Source organism: Pectinophora gossypiella, chromosome 5 (genome assembly GCF_024362695.1).
Source record: "Pectinophora gossypiella chromosome 5, ilPecGoss1.1, whole genome shotgun sequence".
NCBI lineage: Eukaryota > Metazoa > Arthropoda > Insecta > Lepidoptera > Gelechiidae > Pectinophora > Pectinophora gossypiella.
Window position 1 is genome coordinate 9,070,721 of NC_065408.1, and position 20,219 is coordinate 9,090,939.

Sequence of the window (20,219 nt, forward strand, 5' to 3'; positions counted from 1 at the left end):
TTTCCTTCACAACATCCATTTGCTTTATGATTAGAATAATTATCAACAAGTATAACTATGAGTGTTGATAAAATTACCTTAAAACTCCTATAATGCTTTCTACCTTTTATTTCTTTCGCAAAACATTTTTCTTGGCGCATAATATAAATAACCCGTATTTCATCAAAGTCATTTGCTACATCTGCTCTTCTTAAGCTGGTACAAGGACCTTCAAAGTTGCAAACTTTATCAAGTACTTCTACCCTACTTCATAAGATCATTGAGTAACAAAAATTTCGTAATGTGAAATGTTACATCATGCTTTCATTTCATAAATGACTCTAAATGCTTTAAATATAGTTTAAATAGTATAAATATGTTGCAAAGATTATGTAATATTCGCATTATAGTGATAACAATAATTTTGCTTTTTATGTTATATACCTAATTAGAATTCGATTCTTTCTCTACATTTAAATTGTATTCTATTGTAGCGTTTAAATACAATTAATTATTTCCTTAAATAGATTTTTATTTTATCGTATTTCCATCATAAAAAATATTTAAAACAATATTTTGTTTGAAGTATCCCTATGTTTGTTTATGTTTACATCCGTTCCTACTATCAAATTACACATTATTAAAATATATTTTAGTATTATTGAGATAATTCTCTAAATTTTCTACTGTTTACTATTTCATTTCAATCAACATACACGTATAAACATTCTGACAAATCAATTCAATGTGTTATTTTGGCCTATTTACTTTCTATTGCTAAATATTAAAGTTTATTTATAGTCCAGTTTACGCTTGCGTCAATCATTAAATTATAAATATAAACCAGCTTTCATTTCATTATTTCCTCATGCGCTTTTACCGCGAAGGTCGTGAAGTATTTAGTGAAAGAAACATTACCAAATATGTTTGTTCCCTATTACCGCGGCCTTCTCACATGCAAATATTAGGGCTTGTTTGTTCGGCGCCACCCTCTCTATTTCAGTGTAATGGCATCCGGAGGCCTAATGTTTATTCTTGGGCGCGAGGCAAACCGCCAGTAAAGGCACGGCCACTGTAAATTGTGTCAGGGTCGCCTTCCTATTGATCCCGCTTCTTTCGCGCGAGACTCGACTCATCCCATGTGTTTTCCGCTCTATTCGACCTTAATGTGTACAATTATTTCTCCCAGCCCAAACATTCCCAACCCTCACCGAGTTTAATATCGTATTCGACGAGTTTTGTTCCGAATTATGTATATTGAATCGGGCTTTTATTTTGTTTTGCACTTAAAAATCCCGAAACAAAGCTTTGTGCGGTTCTAGAAAATATAAATAAAAAGAGATTCGTTTCCGAAAAACTTTTGCATAATTCATCTTGAGATTGAAGAATTTACGTCTCCGTACTTTGTATCTGCTTAGATAGGTATGATTGTTATTTTTATTTTTAAAACGTAGCTTTCGTTTCCGTGCGTCTTGTTTTTCCTACTTAATAAACTTATAAAATATGGTGGCATATATTATATATGTTACCTTATTTATTATTAAGAATACAAGGCTTTTACACGAGAAGCAACTCATTTTCTTTTAGAAGTAGTATAAAAAAAGTGTTTTCAAGATAAATACAGCACATTTCTCACCACTACCTTTACAAATGGGTAGGAAAACGGCCCCGCATGATGTATATCCCCTGAAAATGTGTGATGCGGTGAAGGCAGGTTATATATTGTATCTAATGCACACGCTATTAGCTAGTTTCGCTATAAAAGGGTGTGCGGAGGGTCGGAGTGTTTCGTTTTCTAACAGTGCACTTAATGGGCCCAATTAACCCTTGGAATGTCAGCCAGGACTATTAGGGACGCGGTTTATACATTTACACAACAAGAGACTCTCCGCGATATAATTGAAACGCCTACAGTTTAGTCGCCACTTTATGATTATAAAATTACCCCGAGCGAAACCTCTCAAAGACAATTTTAGCATAAAGAGAATGATTTATAAGTAAGTACAAACGGTTTGGATAAAATAGCCACACAAAAGGGTTTATCCGGTAGATTTGTCATTAATATTGCCTTTGATAGTCCTCTCGCCAGGCACGCCGACGACCCTCAACGTTTTGCCTTTGTCACGCCTATACAAATCTCCTCGATAACCGCACTCATTGTCATTTTGCCATAGTTTTGTTTCTTCAGACTACCCGCTTTATCCACTCTAACCTTTGTAATAATAGTTTACTATCCGGGCAGACATATGCTTTCCAGTAATTATGGCTCCCATTCCTTTTCATTAAAGCGACAAAAACTGAACTCGTCTAGCACATTTTGGGTTCCATACCAATACGAGTTACTTCATAAATGTAGTAAGTCTTATGCCTTACTAAATCATGTGTATTTTCAGCAATCACTAAATAAAATTTGTATTGTTCTGATAGACCTTTTACTCTCTATCTTCACACTATTCAGTCATTCATAAGGTTAGAGGTGAATTAAAATAAAAATTATTAAACGAATTGTGAGGATTTATAAATAATGAGACGATTACACAAATCTAAGACAATAGTTAGAAAGAGAAGAATACTAAGAAATAACGTTAACCTATTTTATTTGTATGTTCCAGGTAAGTCACTCATTCTATCAGTGGTTGCTGAGAGGTAAGTATAATACTTAAGTAATTAATACGCGGAACTTTCATCATAGTGTTACGGATTCCAATCCCGACTCGGGATTTAAGCCTCTGAATTCTACCTTAATTTGAATTCGTGTTTGGATCATAGATAAATGATATCACGTGGTTTCCAGTATTTGTGCCAGGTTAATGACAATAAACTCATAGACGAGTGGTTGTATACTTTATACATTTCTGCCTACCCCTCAGTGGATACGGGCATGATGCTATGATATGCGTGATGTTGTTGCTGTAATTCATAAATGATTTTTCTTCATGAAACAAGAAAGTTAACACACACAAACTTATATATATTGTCGTAGTGTGTGTATACAGGGTGGCCCAGAAGTTCAGGTTCAAAATGAAAAATTAGATAGAGAGGCTCATTAGCTACCAGAAACACCCCCACATATGTTCACACATATATGTATATATAGTATACGTTTACCTGCCGTACCTCAAGCGCAAAAACCTGGCTCTATTATTGGTCGTACCTCCGAGGCAAGTAATATAAACGCGTCACGAATGAAAGTTTCATTTTTTTCTCTCCGACTCTCCCGTTTTACTTTCCTAGTATCATTAATGTGGTTGGAGAAGAAACAAGGATCCCGCCTCACTAAACATTGCTGGGAGGAAAATACTTGTGCCGGAGATTCCCTGATAGGCTTCGTCGGATATTTCCTCAGCTTACTTGACGCGGCAAAACGTTACACTTAATTTATGTATCAGAATATTTATTCATGCGACCCATTTCCTTCTACATATTGTACGCGTGTAGTTTTATTTTACTTATAATTATTAGGATATTATAAAAAGTATGGTTTCCGATCTAATTAAGTTTGGTAATATAAATTAAGGTTTGTACAAAAGTATGAAATGGAACCAATATTGATAATCTGTATGGGCAGTAAATTGGGCATATTGATGTATTCCGTGTCTGTGGTAGCATCGGTTGATTTATTAATAAATCAGATGCATGGTTCGGATTTATAATTTAATTTTGCGTTATTGGTATTGGAGGTAAATAAACCCGCATTCATGTTGATTAAAACTTCATAAATTCCGTAAAGGATCCTGTAAATTCTATAATCCATAACTTGGATAAAAAGGGCTGTAAGTTATGAGAAAACAAAATTACAGAACTTCTAGTAGTAAGAAGAATATTGTGAACATTGTGATACGTATAGGTAGGTAACGTAAAGTAAAAACTAGTTATGTAAAAAGTAAACAGTTTATCTAACTCCTTATTTTATCCACATGCTTGCGGATTTGTACGTGCTGTAGTGTGATGACCCAGATCTGACTAGAGATAATATACCTAATCAGTAAAGTGGTTACGACGAGAAAGTGAAATCATAATGGGCATCCGACGTCACCAATTAAAAACATCGTCAACTTTATTGAAAGCCGGAGTAATATATATAATACATCTGAGAGTATAAGAAAAAAAAATTAAAACAAGCGAGTACACTTTAATAAAAAGTCCAATTCCCATCGGTATGACGAACAATACAGCCATTTGTTAAAACATTCCGTGCGCAGCGCAATACAGTTAACAGCGTTCTCACTTTGATTTCGTGCGTCATTCTTTTGATATTAAATTTGGCTTCGTCACGTAGTTGGCTCGGTTGGCGGATTGGCAGGCTGACGACGTTGATTGCGTTGCCGCCGCGCTGTCGTCGCCGCCTCGTGCTGCGTCGCGCGGCGTGTTGTGGGCGGGGTTACAGCGCGGCGCCTGCGCCCAGCATCCAACGCCATATTATTCTCCTGTAACGCACTCGGACCGTTGACTCGGTCAATTATCTTTAGCGTATTCAAGCGACGCGACGATGGTGTAATACCTCCTAATGCAATAGTAATAACTTCTCACCTGTACTATTCCTATTGCAATCAGGTTAGCAAGCGACTCGACTACAGATAAATTCTTCTTCTTAAAATTATTTTAATTGTTCTATTATGAGTCGTGTAAGCGAAACGTAATTACTTTTACGTATACTTTGTTCGTAAAATTGTGAACGGCAGAGAAGTAATTAAATTAATGACATTGCTTAACCGGAGTAACGATAATGATTATAGTATAATGATACACTTAATGAGGTTTGCAGACAACTTCTGCAGGATTTATACGACGCATGAATAATTAATCTACGAGGACTAACCAAATTCACTCGCATCAACAAATTTACTCTTAACATTTTCAAGTTACAAACTCGTAGACCTGCTACGCACGTAGCGGCCACGTACACTCGTAGCAAGTTTTATCGTAGCAAGTTCAATTGCCGTTGAATAAAATAATGTTTAAGATTGTTTGAGGTGGATTTACATTTTATTACCATACAATTGAATTATCACGTAATTTGGGTACCTTTTTAATATACATGCATATATTTTTTATTTATTACAAAATATAAAAAATATAAAAACTTTTTTACTAACTAAATAATACGTAGTAAAATGCTATATAAAATACATTTATTTAACATTCAGTGTAATAAAACGTGCTATTTGTGTAGTACACACCTTATATCAACAAAATAACACTCTGAATTCGGTATAAAAATCAAATACAAGGCAACACAATGCAATGTAAAAACAATGTATAAGGCATCAGTAAAATTAATAAAAATGTTTATGTCATTCACTTATGGAACGGTGAGGGCACGTAATCAATTAAACAAACACGTATAGATGTATCAGTAATGGTGGGAATTAATCCGGGCGGGGCGGTGGAGTTGACACATCGTATGACGACCACTCGGCCGCGGCGCGGCGCGCGGGGGGCCGATACTAACGAGGTTTTGTTTAGAACGTGCGATCTCAACATCCAATTATAACAACTACCACCCCCTTACTAATTTGAATTTCCCACACTGCTTCCAAGCCCAAGCTTCCACATAATTTTAACGTTCACACAACAAACACTTTGTATATCTCTATACAGGATGGTAGTGACATCGAATACTGAGGGGAATGATTCAAACCATAACTCATTACCATGAGTTCTTCTTCTTGTATTGTGTGGGTTGTGAGGTGTATTACCAATCCCATCAACCTTGGTGCCAGGGTTACTATTGAGCCGCCAAAGGCCCCTGACATGGCTCATGTAAAGTCTACTAATTTACATCAGTAAGTAGTAAACGGGACCAACGGCTTAACCTGCCTTCCGAAGCACGGATTATCTTTCTTTCGGACAATCAGGTGATCAGCCTGTAATGTCCTATAACCAAACTAGGGATCACAAAGTGATTTTCGTGATGTGTCCCCACAGGGATTTGAACCCGGGACCTCTGGATCGTGAGCCCCAATGTCGAACCAATATCAAGTGGTTCCGGTCAGAAAATTCATGAAAATTTAAGTGTTTTTTTACATTATTTTCAATTTCATACCTTTGCGACGGAAAATTCCGCTTTGTATCAACTCAGAATTACGGTCTGAATCACCTATCAAAGTTCTCGTTACGATGTTATTAACACCCTGTATATTGTACAATTTACACAAAGAAATGTCACTCAGAAACAAGCTTACAGAATAAACAAACCATTTAAAATCGACAGCGCTTGCAATCTCTACGCGGTTGTTTATTTATCAATTTGCAATTTAAATCAAGGTTTCCTTTTGTTTTAGTTTTGGAAAGGAGAAACTTGGCAAACTAATTCCTATGCAAGCAGAGGTGACAATAGGTTATACCGCTCAATACCAATGCAACAATTTTCAGAAGAGTTAATGAGGAGTCGCTTCTCATTTATTACTGTTAGCTGATGTGGGCTCAGGTGTGTTGCGAATAAAGTGCCGCAATCGGTTTTGTACTTAGAGGCAGATCTAGCTCTAATGAAAATGGGTTACAGGGTTAGCGCACGCCGGATCGAAGCAAAGTTCATTATAGCGCTCCGACATGTTGTCTATAAAAAATGTTGCCTCGTCTATCACATCGGCCCCGGGCTACCCGAATAAACTAAAGTTGCGTCACAACGTCATGTACACAGCTAACTGTGTTTATATCCGACCCATCCGACGTGGACTCAATAGAAATCCAATATGTTATTAATTGCCTTCTACCTTAAGAACGTAATAGTCTCTGGTAGAAATAGGATTGTAGTTAAAAAATGTGGCTTGCTAAATTGTGAGGAAAAACGTTTAATGCCTGAAGATTGCCAGAGAACCCCCATAACTCTGCCTTCCTAGACACATTATCATCTGCTTCAACACACCCTGCTCCAGACCGCGCCGTCGTAACGGAGATGCAACCAGAAAATGTAATGGCTACATGTATATCGATCGACACAATGTGATTAAAAATGATAGACGACTATTGCTACCGGTCATTGAATATCAACAGAATAAGAGACGTCGTGCGCTGTTGAAAGCGGAAACAATTGGCATCAATCAATAACATCGTATGGCGCGGCGAAGTAATCTTATAGAGAGTAAATAGGCGGTCAGTGCATTCACCCCGCGACCGCGCGCTTGTAAAAAGCACATTTTTATGACTTTCTGCTTCTTCCTGTGACACGCAGACGGCAGGAATATTTTCCGCGTGGCGGCGCGGCGCGGCGCGGCGGCGAGGCGTGACACTCGCGCGATAACGTTCTGCTATGTTGTGCTCTAATTAGATTAAGCTCCGACGTCGGAACTGCGTCCGTACTACACTTGTTATACTTTTTTCCTACGAGATTTAATTTTTAAACACCTGCAGTATCTCACGAAGATTTACGATAAAAACGGGACTTGATAACTTATCCGTTAACTTACGGTAGAGCTCACTAAGCCGCAGTTAATACTAAAGAAGAGGCTCAATAATATAACAAAACAATCTCAAGAATACCATGACAAAGTTTCCTTAATTAACTTTGCGTCCCCTTTAAGTCCATTGTGTTATTAATTACTAAATCATTTAAAAAATAACAGTTCAAATTTATAGAATTTATTTATAAATTTGATGTGAACTGTCGAAGTAAATAAATTTCCGGTCGTTCATTGACGGAAGAGAGTTGCGACGTTCCATTCTCAGTCTCACATTTCGCAGGCATTCATTAAGTCACTTTTCATTATTTAAATTCCGAGCGCGAGCTGAGAAAGAATTTTAAAAACATGTTTTTATTTATAATCAATTTGTATTTATGGAGCGACGATGATTTTATTTTATTGGGAATAGAAGGAAGGCAGCGTCGGTATATCGGCGGGGGCAGGGGCGCGGGCGGCGGTGCCGGGCGCCGCCCGCAGGCGCGCGTGCTCCGAAAGCGCCCGAGGACTTACGATCGTTTCGCTCCGAATCGTAACGAAGTTTGACGATCGCAACCACCCTCCGTCGACGCGTGCTGGCTCCAGTCGCAGCGACAGCCTCCAGGGCGTTGGAGCGGTTCACTGTGCGCCCAGTGTCGGTTATGTAACTGAAAAAACTTATTTATGTATAAACTTAAAAATAACCTCTCGTATCTGTGTCGATGGCCTGCGCAGTCAGTGGCATATGATTTTATTGGTCATTAACTTACGGTTGTTATTATGTACGTACTGTAGTGATGTGTACGCCTATCCTTGCGGCGAAACGACGTCAGAACAGGTTTATCGTTTCGTTCAAAAAATTCAATTGAATTTCTTTCGTAATCGGTTTTGACTTCTTGCCGCAATAGATTTTCTTTTTCTTTTATTTCAAATGTTAATAGAAGTGTTATTAAGACATTTGTGATATCGTATTAACAGTTTCATCGAGTTTATTATCGTAGATGTGACATTTATAGAATTCATATGAAATTGGTTCGACGCTGTCATGAGGAAACAATTGGATTTGTTAATGGAGTCCGACCGGCTTCGTAACATATATTTCCAATTAAAACAACAAAATAATAGAACAAAACCAGTGGTTTGGCGCAATGCAGGATGGCGAGATAGAAACGTCCACGCAGTTGTGGTGACTCTTTCCAAATCCGTAATTGCTTTGTCGAATGCATACTTGATGCATTTTTGATCACCTAATCTTACTAACAGAATCTCAAATGGAAAATCATCGTCAGAATATGTTTAACACACTATGTGTGCAGCTCTTACATAAAAAGTCTACAATAGAGTTGCAAAATGCCCGTCCATTTTTAGTTTTACCAAATACTTTGTGTTCACAGCGCTAGTTACGCTTTTTCGTGTTCTTAGGGTTTTATTTTATAAAATGTAAACGGAATGTTTTGCATTTACCCAAAGATCTTTCTTTTCTTTGTAAAACATTTGAAAGTCAAGAAATTAAGCCGTTAAAATAATTGTAGAAATTGAATTTCAAACTATGGCCATCAGCTTTAAGCATTAGCTATTTGCTTCACATTTCGGTGAGATCTGCTGTGAAGCTATCAATTTATGACGTTATTGCTTGTTGTTGATTTTAGCGAGTCCATCAAGGGGAATCTTTATACGGGTGTTTGATATGCTCGTAATACCTATTATTATATTATCTCCAATCTCCGTCTGAGCTTACATTGAGTAATTCATTACATTTTTTTTTGCTGAGACGTGTCGTAATCAATCATATTGTAAGTAAGCGAGGTACTCTTTTGAATTGGCAGCTTATTGTTAAATGGTAGTGAGTAACTGAAACCTCTTCGTGGCTCGTTTTCTAACCTTTATAAGCATAATAGCGTCCCTGAGGCTTGCGGCCCGATGCGACGTGACCGTTCATTCGCCGCTACCGCAAACTTGTTTATGTAGCGCTATCGTAAATATTTCGACTATAGAGTACTTTTAGGGAATCCTCTTGGCAGAATCGGAGCTCCTAATTTGCGAGGGTGCTGATCGAATAAATTGGTAATAACCCCTTAAGGCAACCCTTTCCCTCCGGGAAAATCATACTTATATTATCAAAACCTTTACGATCGCCCGTTTCCCCTAATATTTCGTTACTTGATGTCTAATTTTTGTGAAAGGATATAAAATATTCAATATCTGTTAAACGAAAGTATAATCTGAATTGAATATAGTATGTCGGATTTTTTTTTATTAATAAAGCAAGCTGATCGTAAAAAATAAATGTAGCAGTGCGTAGGTTAATTCTGTAGTAATTCACTAATAAATAAAAAGCAATTAAGATGTTAATTTGTAAAAGAAATCCATGAAACTTTATCACTATAGTTTTTAGTTGCAGCTCTGTAAAAACCTCGTGACAGCTTAAACATTTAATTTTACTTTTACTCATTCGCTTAACTTTACCTTTCTTCTCGTAAACCCTTATAATTTTATACTCACCGTATTATTTTCTTAACGACTTAATTTTCGCTCGTTAGTCTCCTCTTTAACTGGTTAAAACATTATTGCGGGATAGCGGATTTCGTAATCGTGATAATATATTCATAAATTACAAAGTGTAGTGGCAGAGACGTTAGTCCGAATGCGATGTCGCTTTGCCGTGTCTCACGCCCTACTTCACTGGGAGCTTCGCGCTATTAGCGTAATTAAAACGCGACGAAACTACCTAAAGATACATCATTCTCGTGAACGTGTCCAACTAGCGCCCGTTCATGATCGTTTGCTCTGTCACACACTAACTTACATTATTACTTACTTTTGCGTCTCCTACGCTGCTGCTGACACTGATTACTAAGAGTGATCAATTATCATTTTATGCAACTCCAGAGAAAAATAAACCGTGCGAAAAGAATTTTGCGTAGAGCTTGTTAGTCGAACATTGAATATTTTTGAAATGAAAAGAGGACAGATAAACCTATTATTTTCAAAGAAAGAGAATTTCTGTTTTAACAAAAGGTCTAGGACTTTTATTTTCTGATGTGCTAGAAAATTGCTACGGCGTAGTGCTACGCCGGACTCCACTTTAAAGCTTTATTGTTTTGATGTCATTATATGTTAAAAAGGTATACTTATCATAATCGTTCGGGTATAGAGAAGATGTCCAGAACTCAGTAGAGGTCCGTACGGAATCCTAAAACCCCGATTGACAATTATTTTTGCTAACAACTCGTTGACAGCTTGTTAACGTCCATTGCACGGAACAAGCCACTTCAAACGCAGACCGTTTACAACGATCTCTCGTTCTATCTAGCAATTTGTATATTTTACCATCTTGCTGAATAAATATTGCTTAAATATTTATTTTTAACATTTTGTTACAAAAAAGGCAATTTATGAATTGAGTAAATTGAGTTTTTTGGCATCTCGTGATTTAAATCTTACAAACATTTTGAAAGTACGACCACGATGTGCGCAGTCTGCACTGAAATTTGATTTTAGCGACGTGTCTATCCAATTTTCTAATCCGCCATCATCGGTTGACTTAAAAACTTGACACCGCAAAACGGACGAAGGGTTGTGATCACAAATTTAATATTCAATTTGTCGCGCGACGTATGAAGATGATACTTTATTTTATGCTGTTATCAAACATCGGTATACTTACTGTTAAATCTAGCCTTTAGTATACGAATATTTATGGAATTCAAATAGATAAAAGTTGATATTATTATAAACAGAACTAAAATTATTATGGCTGGCGAGAAGCGGGTGTACTATACGCCCCTGCCTACCTCTTACAGTGATACAGGCGTGATGCTATGTTATGTTATGTTGTGTTATAATTATTGTAGTAATTACTAAATGTTTATCACAATTGTCTCAATAACACTTTTTGATTATGTTTTATTTTACAATTATGGGTTTTTTAGTCGATCGAAGGGGACTTAAGGAGTCAGTGAAATGAATATCGCGTGTGATAACTAACATACGCCAGTGTGTTCATCTAAAGGCCAAAAGTAGTGATCGTTTGAACAATGATGTCATTAAAGATGATTGACTATGAAAGCAAGTCTTAAAATGTGCAGTGTTAAACGATGTAGATAAGGGTTGTGCTCGTAGTTCGGAGCAGGGTACAGGAGAGGGGGCGCGACATGAGGTGACGCTAGCGCCGGCCGTGACGCCGCTCCCCGCCAATGATGGTGGAGACGCACCGCGCGCCGCCGCCACGGTGCGCGCGCGCGCCCGAGCCCCGCGGCAAGCCCGCGTCCGCGTCCGCGCCGCCCTCGCTGGCCGGCAGCGGCACCGTCATGCACCTGCGCCGCCGCCGCCACAAGACTGTGCACTTCGGCGAGAACCTGCTCATGCAGGTGTGCGCCGACCGCGCGCACCTGGCCGCTCTCGGGGCCCGCGTGCCTGACATCTCCTTCTGCCACAAGGCCCACACTGGCGCTCGGAAAGGAGATGCGCGCTTCTGTTGCGTCGCTCATCACTGCTGCCTCGCCGCGGGCGCTCTCGTCGCGTTGACCTCAAATGGCCGCCCGAAGCCGCGCAGAGAACGCAGTGGCGACTCGCACTCGAGTGGCGGGGAGACCGGAGACAAGGGGGACGGCGGCGGCGGTACTATAGCTGAGAAGCCCAAACGCAAAGCGAAGCATCATCATCATCACCACCATCACCACCACAAGATACACAGTTGTCCTTATCACGATGTTGCACCACCGCCTTCGGACGAACCTGAACCTGAAGAAAGAGCGATAGTGCCGAAGAAGACGGTTTCGCCTTATCTCTATATACCTAGTAAGCTAGAGCCTAACGTGCAGCAGTTGTTTAGCTTCATAGAGAGCGTGCTGAGCGCGTGGGCGGCTGAGGAGGGGCTCACCAGCACGGGCGAGTACTCGGAGCCGGACGAGCGCATCGTGCGCCGCCGCAAGCTCAACAAGTACAAGAAACGCACCGACGTGCTCAATATACGACGAATTGTCTACGAAGTGTCCATTCTGCGAGGCACCAAGCTACTTGGCAATGTCAGATTCCGACATTACCACTGGAAGGGGACTGCACAAACTTGCAACGAAGCGTTTCTTAGGAAGGTAAGTTCTACCTGTGCCAAAGCTTAGCCACCGAACACCGCACATTAACCGCAATTCCTTTTACTCCGCGCCCATAAATCTCCTTCTACCATTAACTATATCTCTCAATAGGTTAACCTCGAAGTAAAAAGCTAGCTGAGGATAGCTAACATTTTGACCTTATTTTAGTTTCCTCCTCGGGAAACTGCAATTTCCTTTCCTGCTAATGAGGCCTTTTATTTTCCCTGACTATTTGACGGGCATCTTTACGTTGGCGCTTGATTGTTTTGTTTACGTCAGTATTTAGAAAAACATTGAATTGCGAACACGTCAAGTCCTTGGGATATTTTTTTACAATCCTCTTAACACGCAAAGGTTCCTGCAAAAGTAAAATGTTTAACGAAAAAAGGCAAAAAGAAATGACACGCTCTTTTCTTATTTTCTTTCGCCCAGGACACGGCTTTGTTGTATTTACGTCTTCATGAATACAACAACGCGGTATCTGTACAATTATGTCAACACTGAATATTAATAGACTCCGTGAAAGCGGTAACCGGCTACCTCAAGAAGTTTGCGCTGCGGCTTACGATGATTTGCAAAACAAAATGTTTAATGACTAACTGTTTCCATTACACCGCTTCGTCTGCGTCAGCTTCGTAGATGGATAGGCTTAGTGCTGACTCGGCGAACATTTGCACACAAAAATAAGACACTCTCATTAATTGAAATACATACTGACGGGACATTTTGGGAAGGCTTTGATAATTCTTAAACTAAAAGCTATAATTTTTGCCGTGTACGTATCCTGTCAATCTGCCCAAACTAAGAGTTCGTTTTCTACGGCATACGACCACGGCTATCTTCGAAACATCACTATAGCTCTACCTATTGAATTCAAAAAGGTAAGAATATAAAATACATAAGTTGTCTACTTAGAATTTTTGTTTATGAGTAAGAATTTCGTAGAAATAATTTCTTGTTTCATACTATTTACAGCGCGACTTTTCCGTAGTCGGATTTTAGTTTTTATACTTATTATTATCAAAACCTAAATGTAAAAAGACGAGTTTCACTGTATGGTACGATCTATCTCATAGTAACTATTATTCGTTAGTCACTGTTTTGTGACACTGACAGGATTTACTTATGATTTACATCATAATTACATACTACGACAATTTGAACAGTAGTTTTATGTACGTAATTGTAGTTTCTTTCGAGTATGTGAAGCGGAGAAAAAGTGTCCTTTCGCCAAGTTGTTGACAGTTCTGGACTAAATACGCTCGAGTCTTCGTCTACTGCATAGTATAGCCTAAATAGTCGCCCAAAGTAAAAGTTTGTTTCAGAACTACAACTTCCCTGTTCACTAAGCGAGGTAGAACTATTTTATACGCCAGTGTAAGTTGTACTGTGCTTCAAGGTGCCAAAAGCGACGATATTAAATTCAAACCAAAGTTTTAATGCAGCCGGTAACTAGTACCTGCTTCGTACACAAGCCGCTGATTTATGATGGCGTGAAGTAATTTGTGCATGCGTTTCTGTCGACTTTTATTCAACAAAATTATGATGATTAATTACACTATTAAATTAATGGAGACGGATTGAATTTTAATGGTTTTCTGATAAATTATATTCCTACCGCTTGTTGTGTCTGTTTCATGTGTATAAAAACATGTACATGCTCGTCTGAATAGGACAACGATTTGAATAGCATTATTATTCACCCTTAATGAAAAGGCTTCACATTAGATAAAAAAAAATGTTGGGGAAGAAGTGAGATTTGAATCAATGGATCCTCGATTGGACCTACATGACAAACAACCCAATTAACCGTGGTTTACATTTCGTTCTCGGTTTCAAACGAAATTTGTTGCAATTTTAATTGCGATCGTTTTCCAATGAACAATTAATCGTTTTCGTTTCGGACGTGGGGTTCTTTATTTGTTTCACTGAATACAGAATCACATTACACGCGATATATACCTGTAGTTATATCTTTAGAAAAACCCTGTAACAAGGATGTTCTCACTTTACATACAAATACGAACGTAATTTATTACCGGTCTTTTGTTAGTCTACAAGGCATGATACGTGCAAATTTTTCGACAGGAAACTGTTATGAATTATGTAGTGTGTATTAACACGTTGTGCTGCGGTTGATGTTATTAGATTGTGGGGCGGTTGTGTCGCGTATATTTATGTGACGTGGCGAGGGCGCACCTCGAGTGCCATCGAGCCGAGAGCCGCGTCGCATGCGCTCAAAGCAACCTCCTACCTCGCTGCATTGTGTCGCGATCAAAAGCGCAAGAGACGACGACACTAAAACATTACATATATTTAAGAAAAAAATATAAAAATTAATGTATATTTCAACAACAAGGATTCCGATAAATAAACTTTATTGATTTTGTCGTTACCTGAGACGGATTTGATGTCTCTTAATATTAAAAGCGAGATCTCGCTGTTTTTTTGAAGAATAAGTTTTAGTTAATGTTAATTTATGATATAGCAGCCCGCATTTAGAAATCGGTCGTGCTAAGCGTTCCATATTTATATCAATAATCAGGACAACCGTGGTCTCGTGAACGTTACATTATGTATGACTGGCGATAGGTATATTGATTTATTATGCCATTTTTGCATAATGGCATGGGTAGTAATTAACGAATGGATTCTCATTTCAGACCAATGTTACTATACATTAATTTTGTAGTTCATAAATCTCCACAAAAAGAGTTCCGTAGTGAAATGAAGAAGGATCCACTCTTGATCACAAAATGTATCGTCAAAAAAGGGGTCGCGGATTGTACAATTTATCTACATTAAGAGCAATATTTCAGTGCGGGTTCTTTATAAATTGTTATAGAATCATAGGTTCCCGTTTACCGGATGGCGGTTCTCAAAGCTTATTTTCTGCAAAGGAATCCTCAGAAATGTTCTGGTAATATTTGATATAAAGAAATATATAATGAAACGGTTCTCGTTTCTGAGCTAAGCGCAGCACTACACAATAATACAGGTAGAAAGAGGCTCTAGCTAGCGTTAGCAGAGAGACGGTGCGGTAACAATTTTCAAAGGTAGAGACGAGTGGCGGCCGCCGGTAAAACCGTGTTACGTCGCATGCCGGGAATACCTACTGTAACAACACCCCAAAAGCGCTTGCTACCAAAGGATTGAGTTGATAATCACTCCGAATTTCGAGTCCAGAGTGGACAACTAGCCGTCCCAGTTTTAATAAGCAACTTTTATAAATTTTACCTCAGGAAGAACCGGTTTTAAATTTCATAAAATCTTTTCGCAGTACGATTTAAAGAGAGTTAAAATAGAAAATTCGTTTTATTCAAATATTCATTGCCGGTTGTAGGATTATGTATTATGGTTTTTCAAATGGCTATATACATGCAATATGATCTGTTATATTTTATATTATTATATGTTATAGCGCAAGGACTCGTTTTGCAGAAGAACGTCTATTTTAATGGAATTACTTATTGTATAGTACACTTCTCCATCGACTTGAGTAGAAGATAGAACAGCAAAGCGTCTCAGCATTATACTATTTTATATAAACAAACTGTTACCTAATTAACATGTTGACGTAATAGTCTGTTTCTATATGAAAAGCAATATCAACGCACTTACTTAATGAATAGAGTACTCTGTTAAATAAATGTAATATGCCACTTAGTATAATATAACAGAATGTACAAAAAACGGGACGCAGCTCGTTAAAATGTTCCTGCAGGAATGCAATTTTAAAGTTCATCTTGGAATAAAATTCAGGCTAAATGCCGTAAGTAATAAACAAATCCTGTTACGCCTCGGGTAAGGCGGGTTCGTCGCTAGTCTTATTTCTGTAGCCTTAATTCAGATGACGGAGGGGAGCGGAATAACATCGCCAGCTACACTAGCAAAGCTGTCTGTCTAGAAAGGTCTTAACCATGAAAGGCGAATGAATCTCTCAAAGTGTCCTCAACTTAGCTAGTTTCCCAGAAGCACTTTATTCTTAATTAAATAAACTTTTCTTTAGTTCTGATAAACCTGTTTGTGATATCAAAACAGATCGCATAATCAATTTGTGATGGTACCACTCCATTCAAATTATATTTCCGACACTTGTTCTGTTTATTAATTCAGCTATAATTTCGAACAATAGTGTATATATAATCTGTTTCAATATCGCACATGATAACTTTCGTAACCAAATTGACACAATGAAACATTTTATTCGCGTAACCAATCACCGAAGCAGAAGTAATGGAATTGAATTGGCTTGATTAAATCGGTTATTGTACTTGTATTATAACTCTTAACACGTTACTTGTTGACGACGTCTTTCACCGGAATTACATAATTAACTACTTACCGGTTGCTATTTACAGACAATAATTAGACGTGACTCGATTTACGGTTTTGTAACATTAAAATGTATAATGTAGTTCACGTACGTACTAAAAATACCTAACAAAAGATTATCTTACTGAAACATTTATACAATCTCTTCTTCTCGTCTTTTGGCCTTGTATGAGAGGGAGTCGGGTTTTTTGTCTACAGGCGCTTCCTTCGGTGAATGTGGGTACACTTCTTGACGACGTCACGCTGTCCCTTGCTATTGGGCTTCGCTTGGGGGTGCAAATAAATCAGCCACATCTGTGTCGATGCGGAGCCTTATCAATGATTTGGGGCGCCATGGTTTGTCATGTCTGAGGAGTGCGGGTCGGATACCTCGTCATGCCTCCTTAAATGACATAATACGCAGGGCTCTTTCTTCTATAGGAGTCCCGTCCATTCTGGAGCCCAGTGGAATTATTCGCGCGGATGCCAAACGTCCGGAGGGGTTGACGTTGGTTCCGTGGAGCATGGGTCGTTGTCTCGTATGGGATGCGACTTGTGTTGACTCTCTGGCACCTTCTCATGTACCTTCGACCTCTGTTAGGGCAGGTGCTGCGGCCCAGGCAGCGGAGGAGGGGAAGAGAAGGAAATATGTGGGTTTAAGTGGGTCGTATATCTTTTTGCCATTCGCAGTGGAGACGATGGGTCCGTGGGGTCCTGAGGCGAAATTATTATTGAGTGACATTTCGGCGCGTCTCATTGAGGCTACTGGCGATCCGAGAGCTGGCAGTTATTTTGCGCAGAGGATAGGCCTGGCAGTTCAGAGGGGGAATGCTGCCAGCGTTTTGGGCGCTCTGCCTCAGTGCGGCGCGCTGGAGGAGATCTTCTATTTATAATAAGTTCGTATTGTTAATATTGTTATTTTTAGATAATTTATTTGTTTATATTTAATATATCTCATTTATACAATTATTAATTCAAATTTTTGTCTTATCTATCCGTAGGTATTCCAAGTATTCTATAAATGTAGTCACACTTAATCGGTGCATTATGTTCATTATTTATCAAGCTAGGTGTCGCGTAAATTGTTCAGGAGGGTAGTTTTGTCGGCCGATATTTCAATAAGTTGGTTGTGAATACCATAGAAACGCAACATTATGTTATGTTATGGAACACAATTGCAATAACAACATTTACAAAAAGTGAAGTCCCTTAAATAAGGTTGAGATACTATCTATGCTTTATTATAAATTCGAATATGAAATCCAATATTGCGTTATCACAACATGTATATTGATGTTTTGTTTGCCTTACTTCCTGACTTCCAAGTCGATTTTTGTCGTGACTGATATTTTTTATAAATGTATTTCATGCGCCATGCTATAAGATACTTATTGTCGGCAGATTTCTGACGATGATCGCATGTCATTGACGACGGCGGTGTCGGACGAGGACGAGGCTGGTGAGAGCGCCATGAACTCCCCGTACAAGGGCAAGCAGACCGGCGCGGCCGCCGCTTCCTTCAACTGCACTGGAGCTGTCAGGAAGGCTGGGTATGATGTTATTTAACTCAGGCAACTATGGTCACTTGCTATAGTCACTGTGGCTTGATCTCCGTGGTTGAGCGTTGGGCTCACGATCCGGAGATCCCGGGTTCGAATCCCGGGTGGGGACGTACCATAAAAATTACTTTGTGATCCCTAGTTCGGTTAGGACAATACTGATTGTCCGAAAGTAAGATGATCCGTGCTTCGGAAGACACATTAAACCGTTGGTCCCGGTTGCTACTTACTGATGTAAGTACGTAGTCGTAACGGCGGCTCAATAATAACCCTGACAACAGGGTTGATGAGGTTGATAATCCACCTCACAACCCATACGAGAGAAGAAGACTGTGGTTCTTTGGTTCTCGTGCTTGTTTCTCAAATGGGCAGCGCCGGTTTTAACCCCGGTACCGGACTTTGGCTAACGCACCTTAAATTACATACTTGCAATATTACAATACTACCATGTGGGTACTATTAGGTAAGTACATGAGAAAGCACACAATCCCTCTGCCGGTTTTTAGGACGTGCTCGGGAAGATAAGCAGCTCAGCGTGTTCTATGTTTTTTGTTCTCTCCCATTCCAGCAAAGAAGCATTATGGCATTAGTAAAGCATTATAACTATTTAATAAAACCAGAATGTTTTTATAAACACTTTTTTGTCTAAATGTTAGCTAAGAAAGGGTTTATCGACGGGTTGTACGTAGACACGGTTGTACAATAAACGGTAGTCAAAGAAAAATAATTGTCACCAAAAACTCGCAATATTGTCAATGCGGCGCGGGTAAAATTCGAACACCCAAGATTAGATGCTTCTAAATCCTTTATTAATAGGGATTTTATTATTTTCAAATTGCCTTTCATCAATGCTTTTATTAAAAATTTGGTAAATACACCACGCCAAGCCTAAGTAAGTATGTACAAAGGAATACTTATTATATTAAAGTACTTAATTGCATATACAACGTACTACACTAATGGATTCAGCATTATGCCGTCACATTATGTTATTACTTCAGTAGCGGCTCAAATCTAATTAATAATGTTTACCTCCGTATTCTACACCTTAGTTCAGAAATTAGAAATGAATTTAATTTCGGAAATGAAATTCAAACAAACAGTGGCAAAGATAGAAATCGTTATCTATTCGACTGTTCAACATCTGTTACTCAATTATTATTCAAACATTTTACCGCGTTCCATTGCGATCGCTAACTTACGTAGTATCTGTAAATAGGTACAATAGTTTCTGCTCCGCGAGAGCTCTACTTTAACTAGCTGATCACGGAGCTTATCCCGTGATGCGAAATGATTCGAGCTAAAGGTTAATCTCAAACAGACGCTCGATAGACATTCAGGGCAGAATCTTAAGTAACTGTGCGACAAATGTAGAATTTCTAACAAGAGACGAATTCTTTATAGGAATACAAGCCTGGAGCGGCCTGCTTTAATTAATCCGATCTATCGTACTCAGACAATAAATTACTTTGTATACTTACTGAACTGTATAATATTACTAATCTCCTTCTAATTATTCGGATTATTTCACATTTCACGGTGTATTGTAGTAACAGAACTCATGTTCTACAAACGACAAACATCTGATTATTGTTTTTATCTCCGAGATTTTCCTCCTCCGGTATTTAAATTAATGTAGTCACAAAGCCGCAAGATTTTAATGTTCAGCAAAAACGTTAGCTCCCACACAAATTCATACGTATTGAATATCCGTTGAGTACACACTCCGTTTCACTTTACGCTTCTATGAAGACAAACAAAAAGTGTAATAAAAATGCCTTCCCCTTCTGAAGGTTTTAAAATAAATGTGACAAGAACCGAAGGAAAGAAAGGCGTGTCGTACGCCTCTGATGAGTTTCTATTAGAAAAAGCCTACGGCGTCCTTTATGTTCCTT

General features: G+C 38.7%; 1 protein-coding gene across 11 annotated transcripts in view; it reads left to right on the top strand.

Annotated features, from left to right (window-relative positions):
• Positions 1-20,219, top strand: part of LOC126366721 (protein still life, isoform SIF type 1) — a 95,563-nt gene that overhangs the window by 41,361 nt on the left and 33,983 nt on the right. For all 11 annotated transcript variants that reach the window (XM_050009931.1, XM_050009928.1, XM_050009925.1 and 8 more), the window contains one exon: positions 18,167-18,315. In XM_050009931.1, coding sequence (XP_049865888.1) covers positions 18,167-18,315 — 149 coding nt within the window. The remainder of the gene's footprint in view (positions 1-18,166; positions 18,316-20,219) is intronic.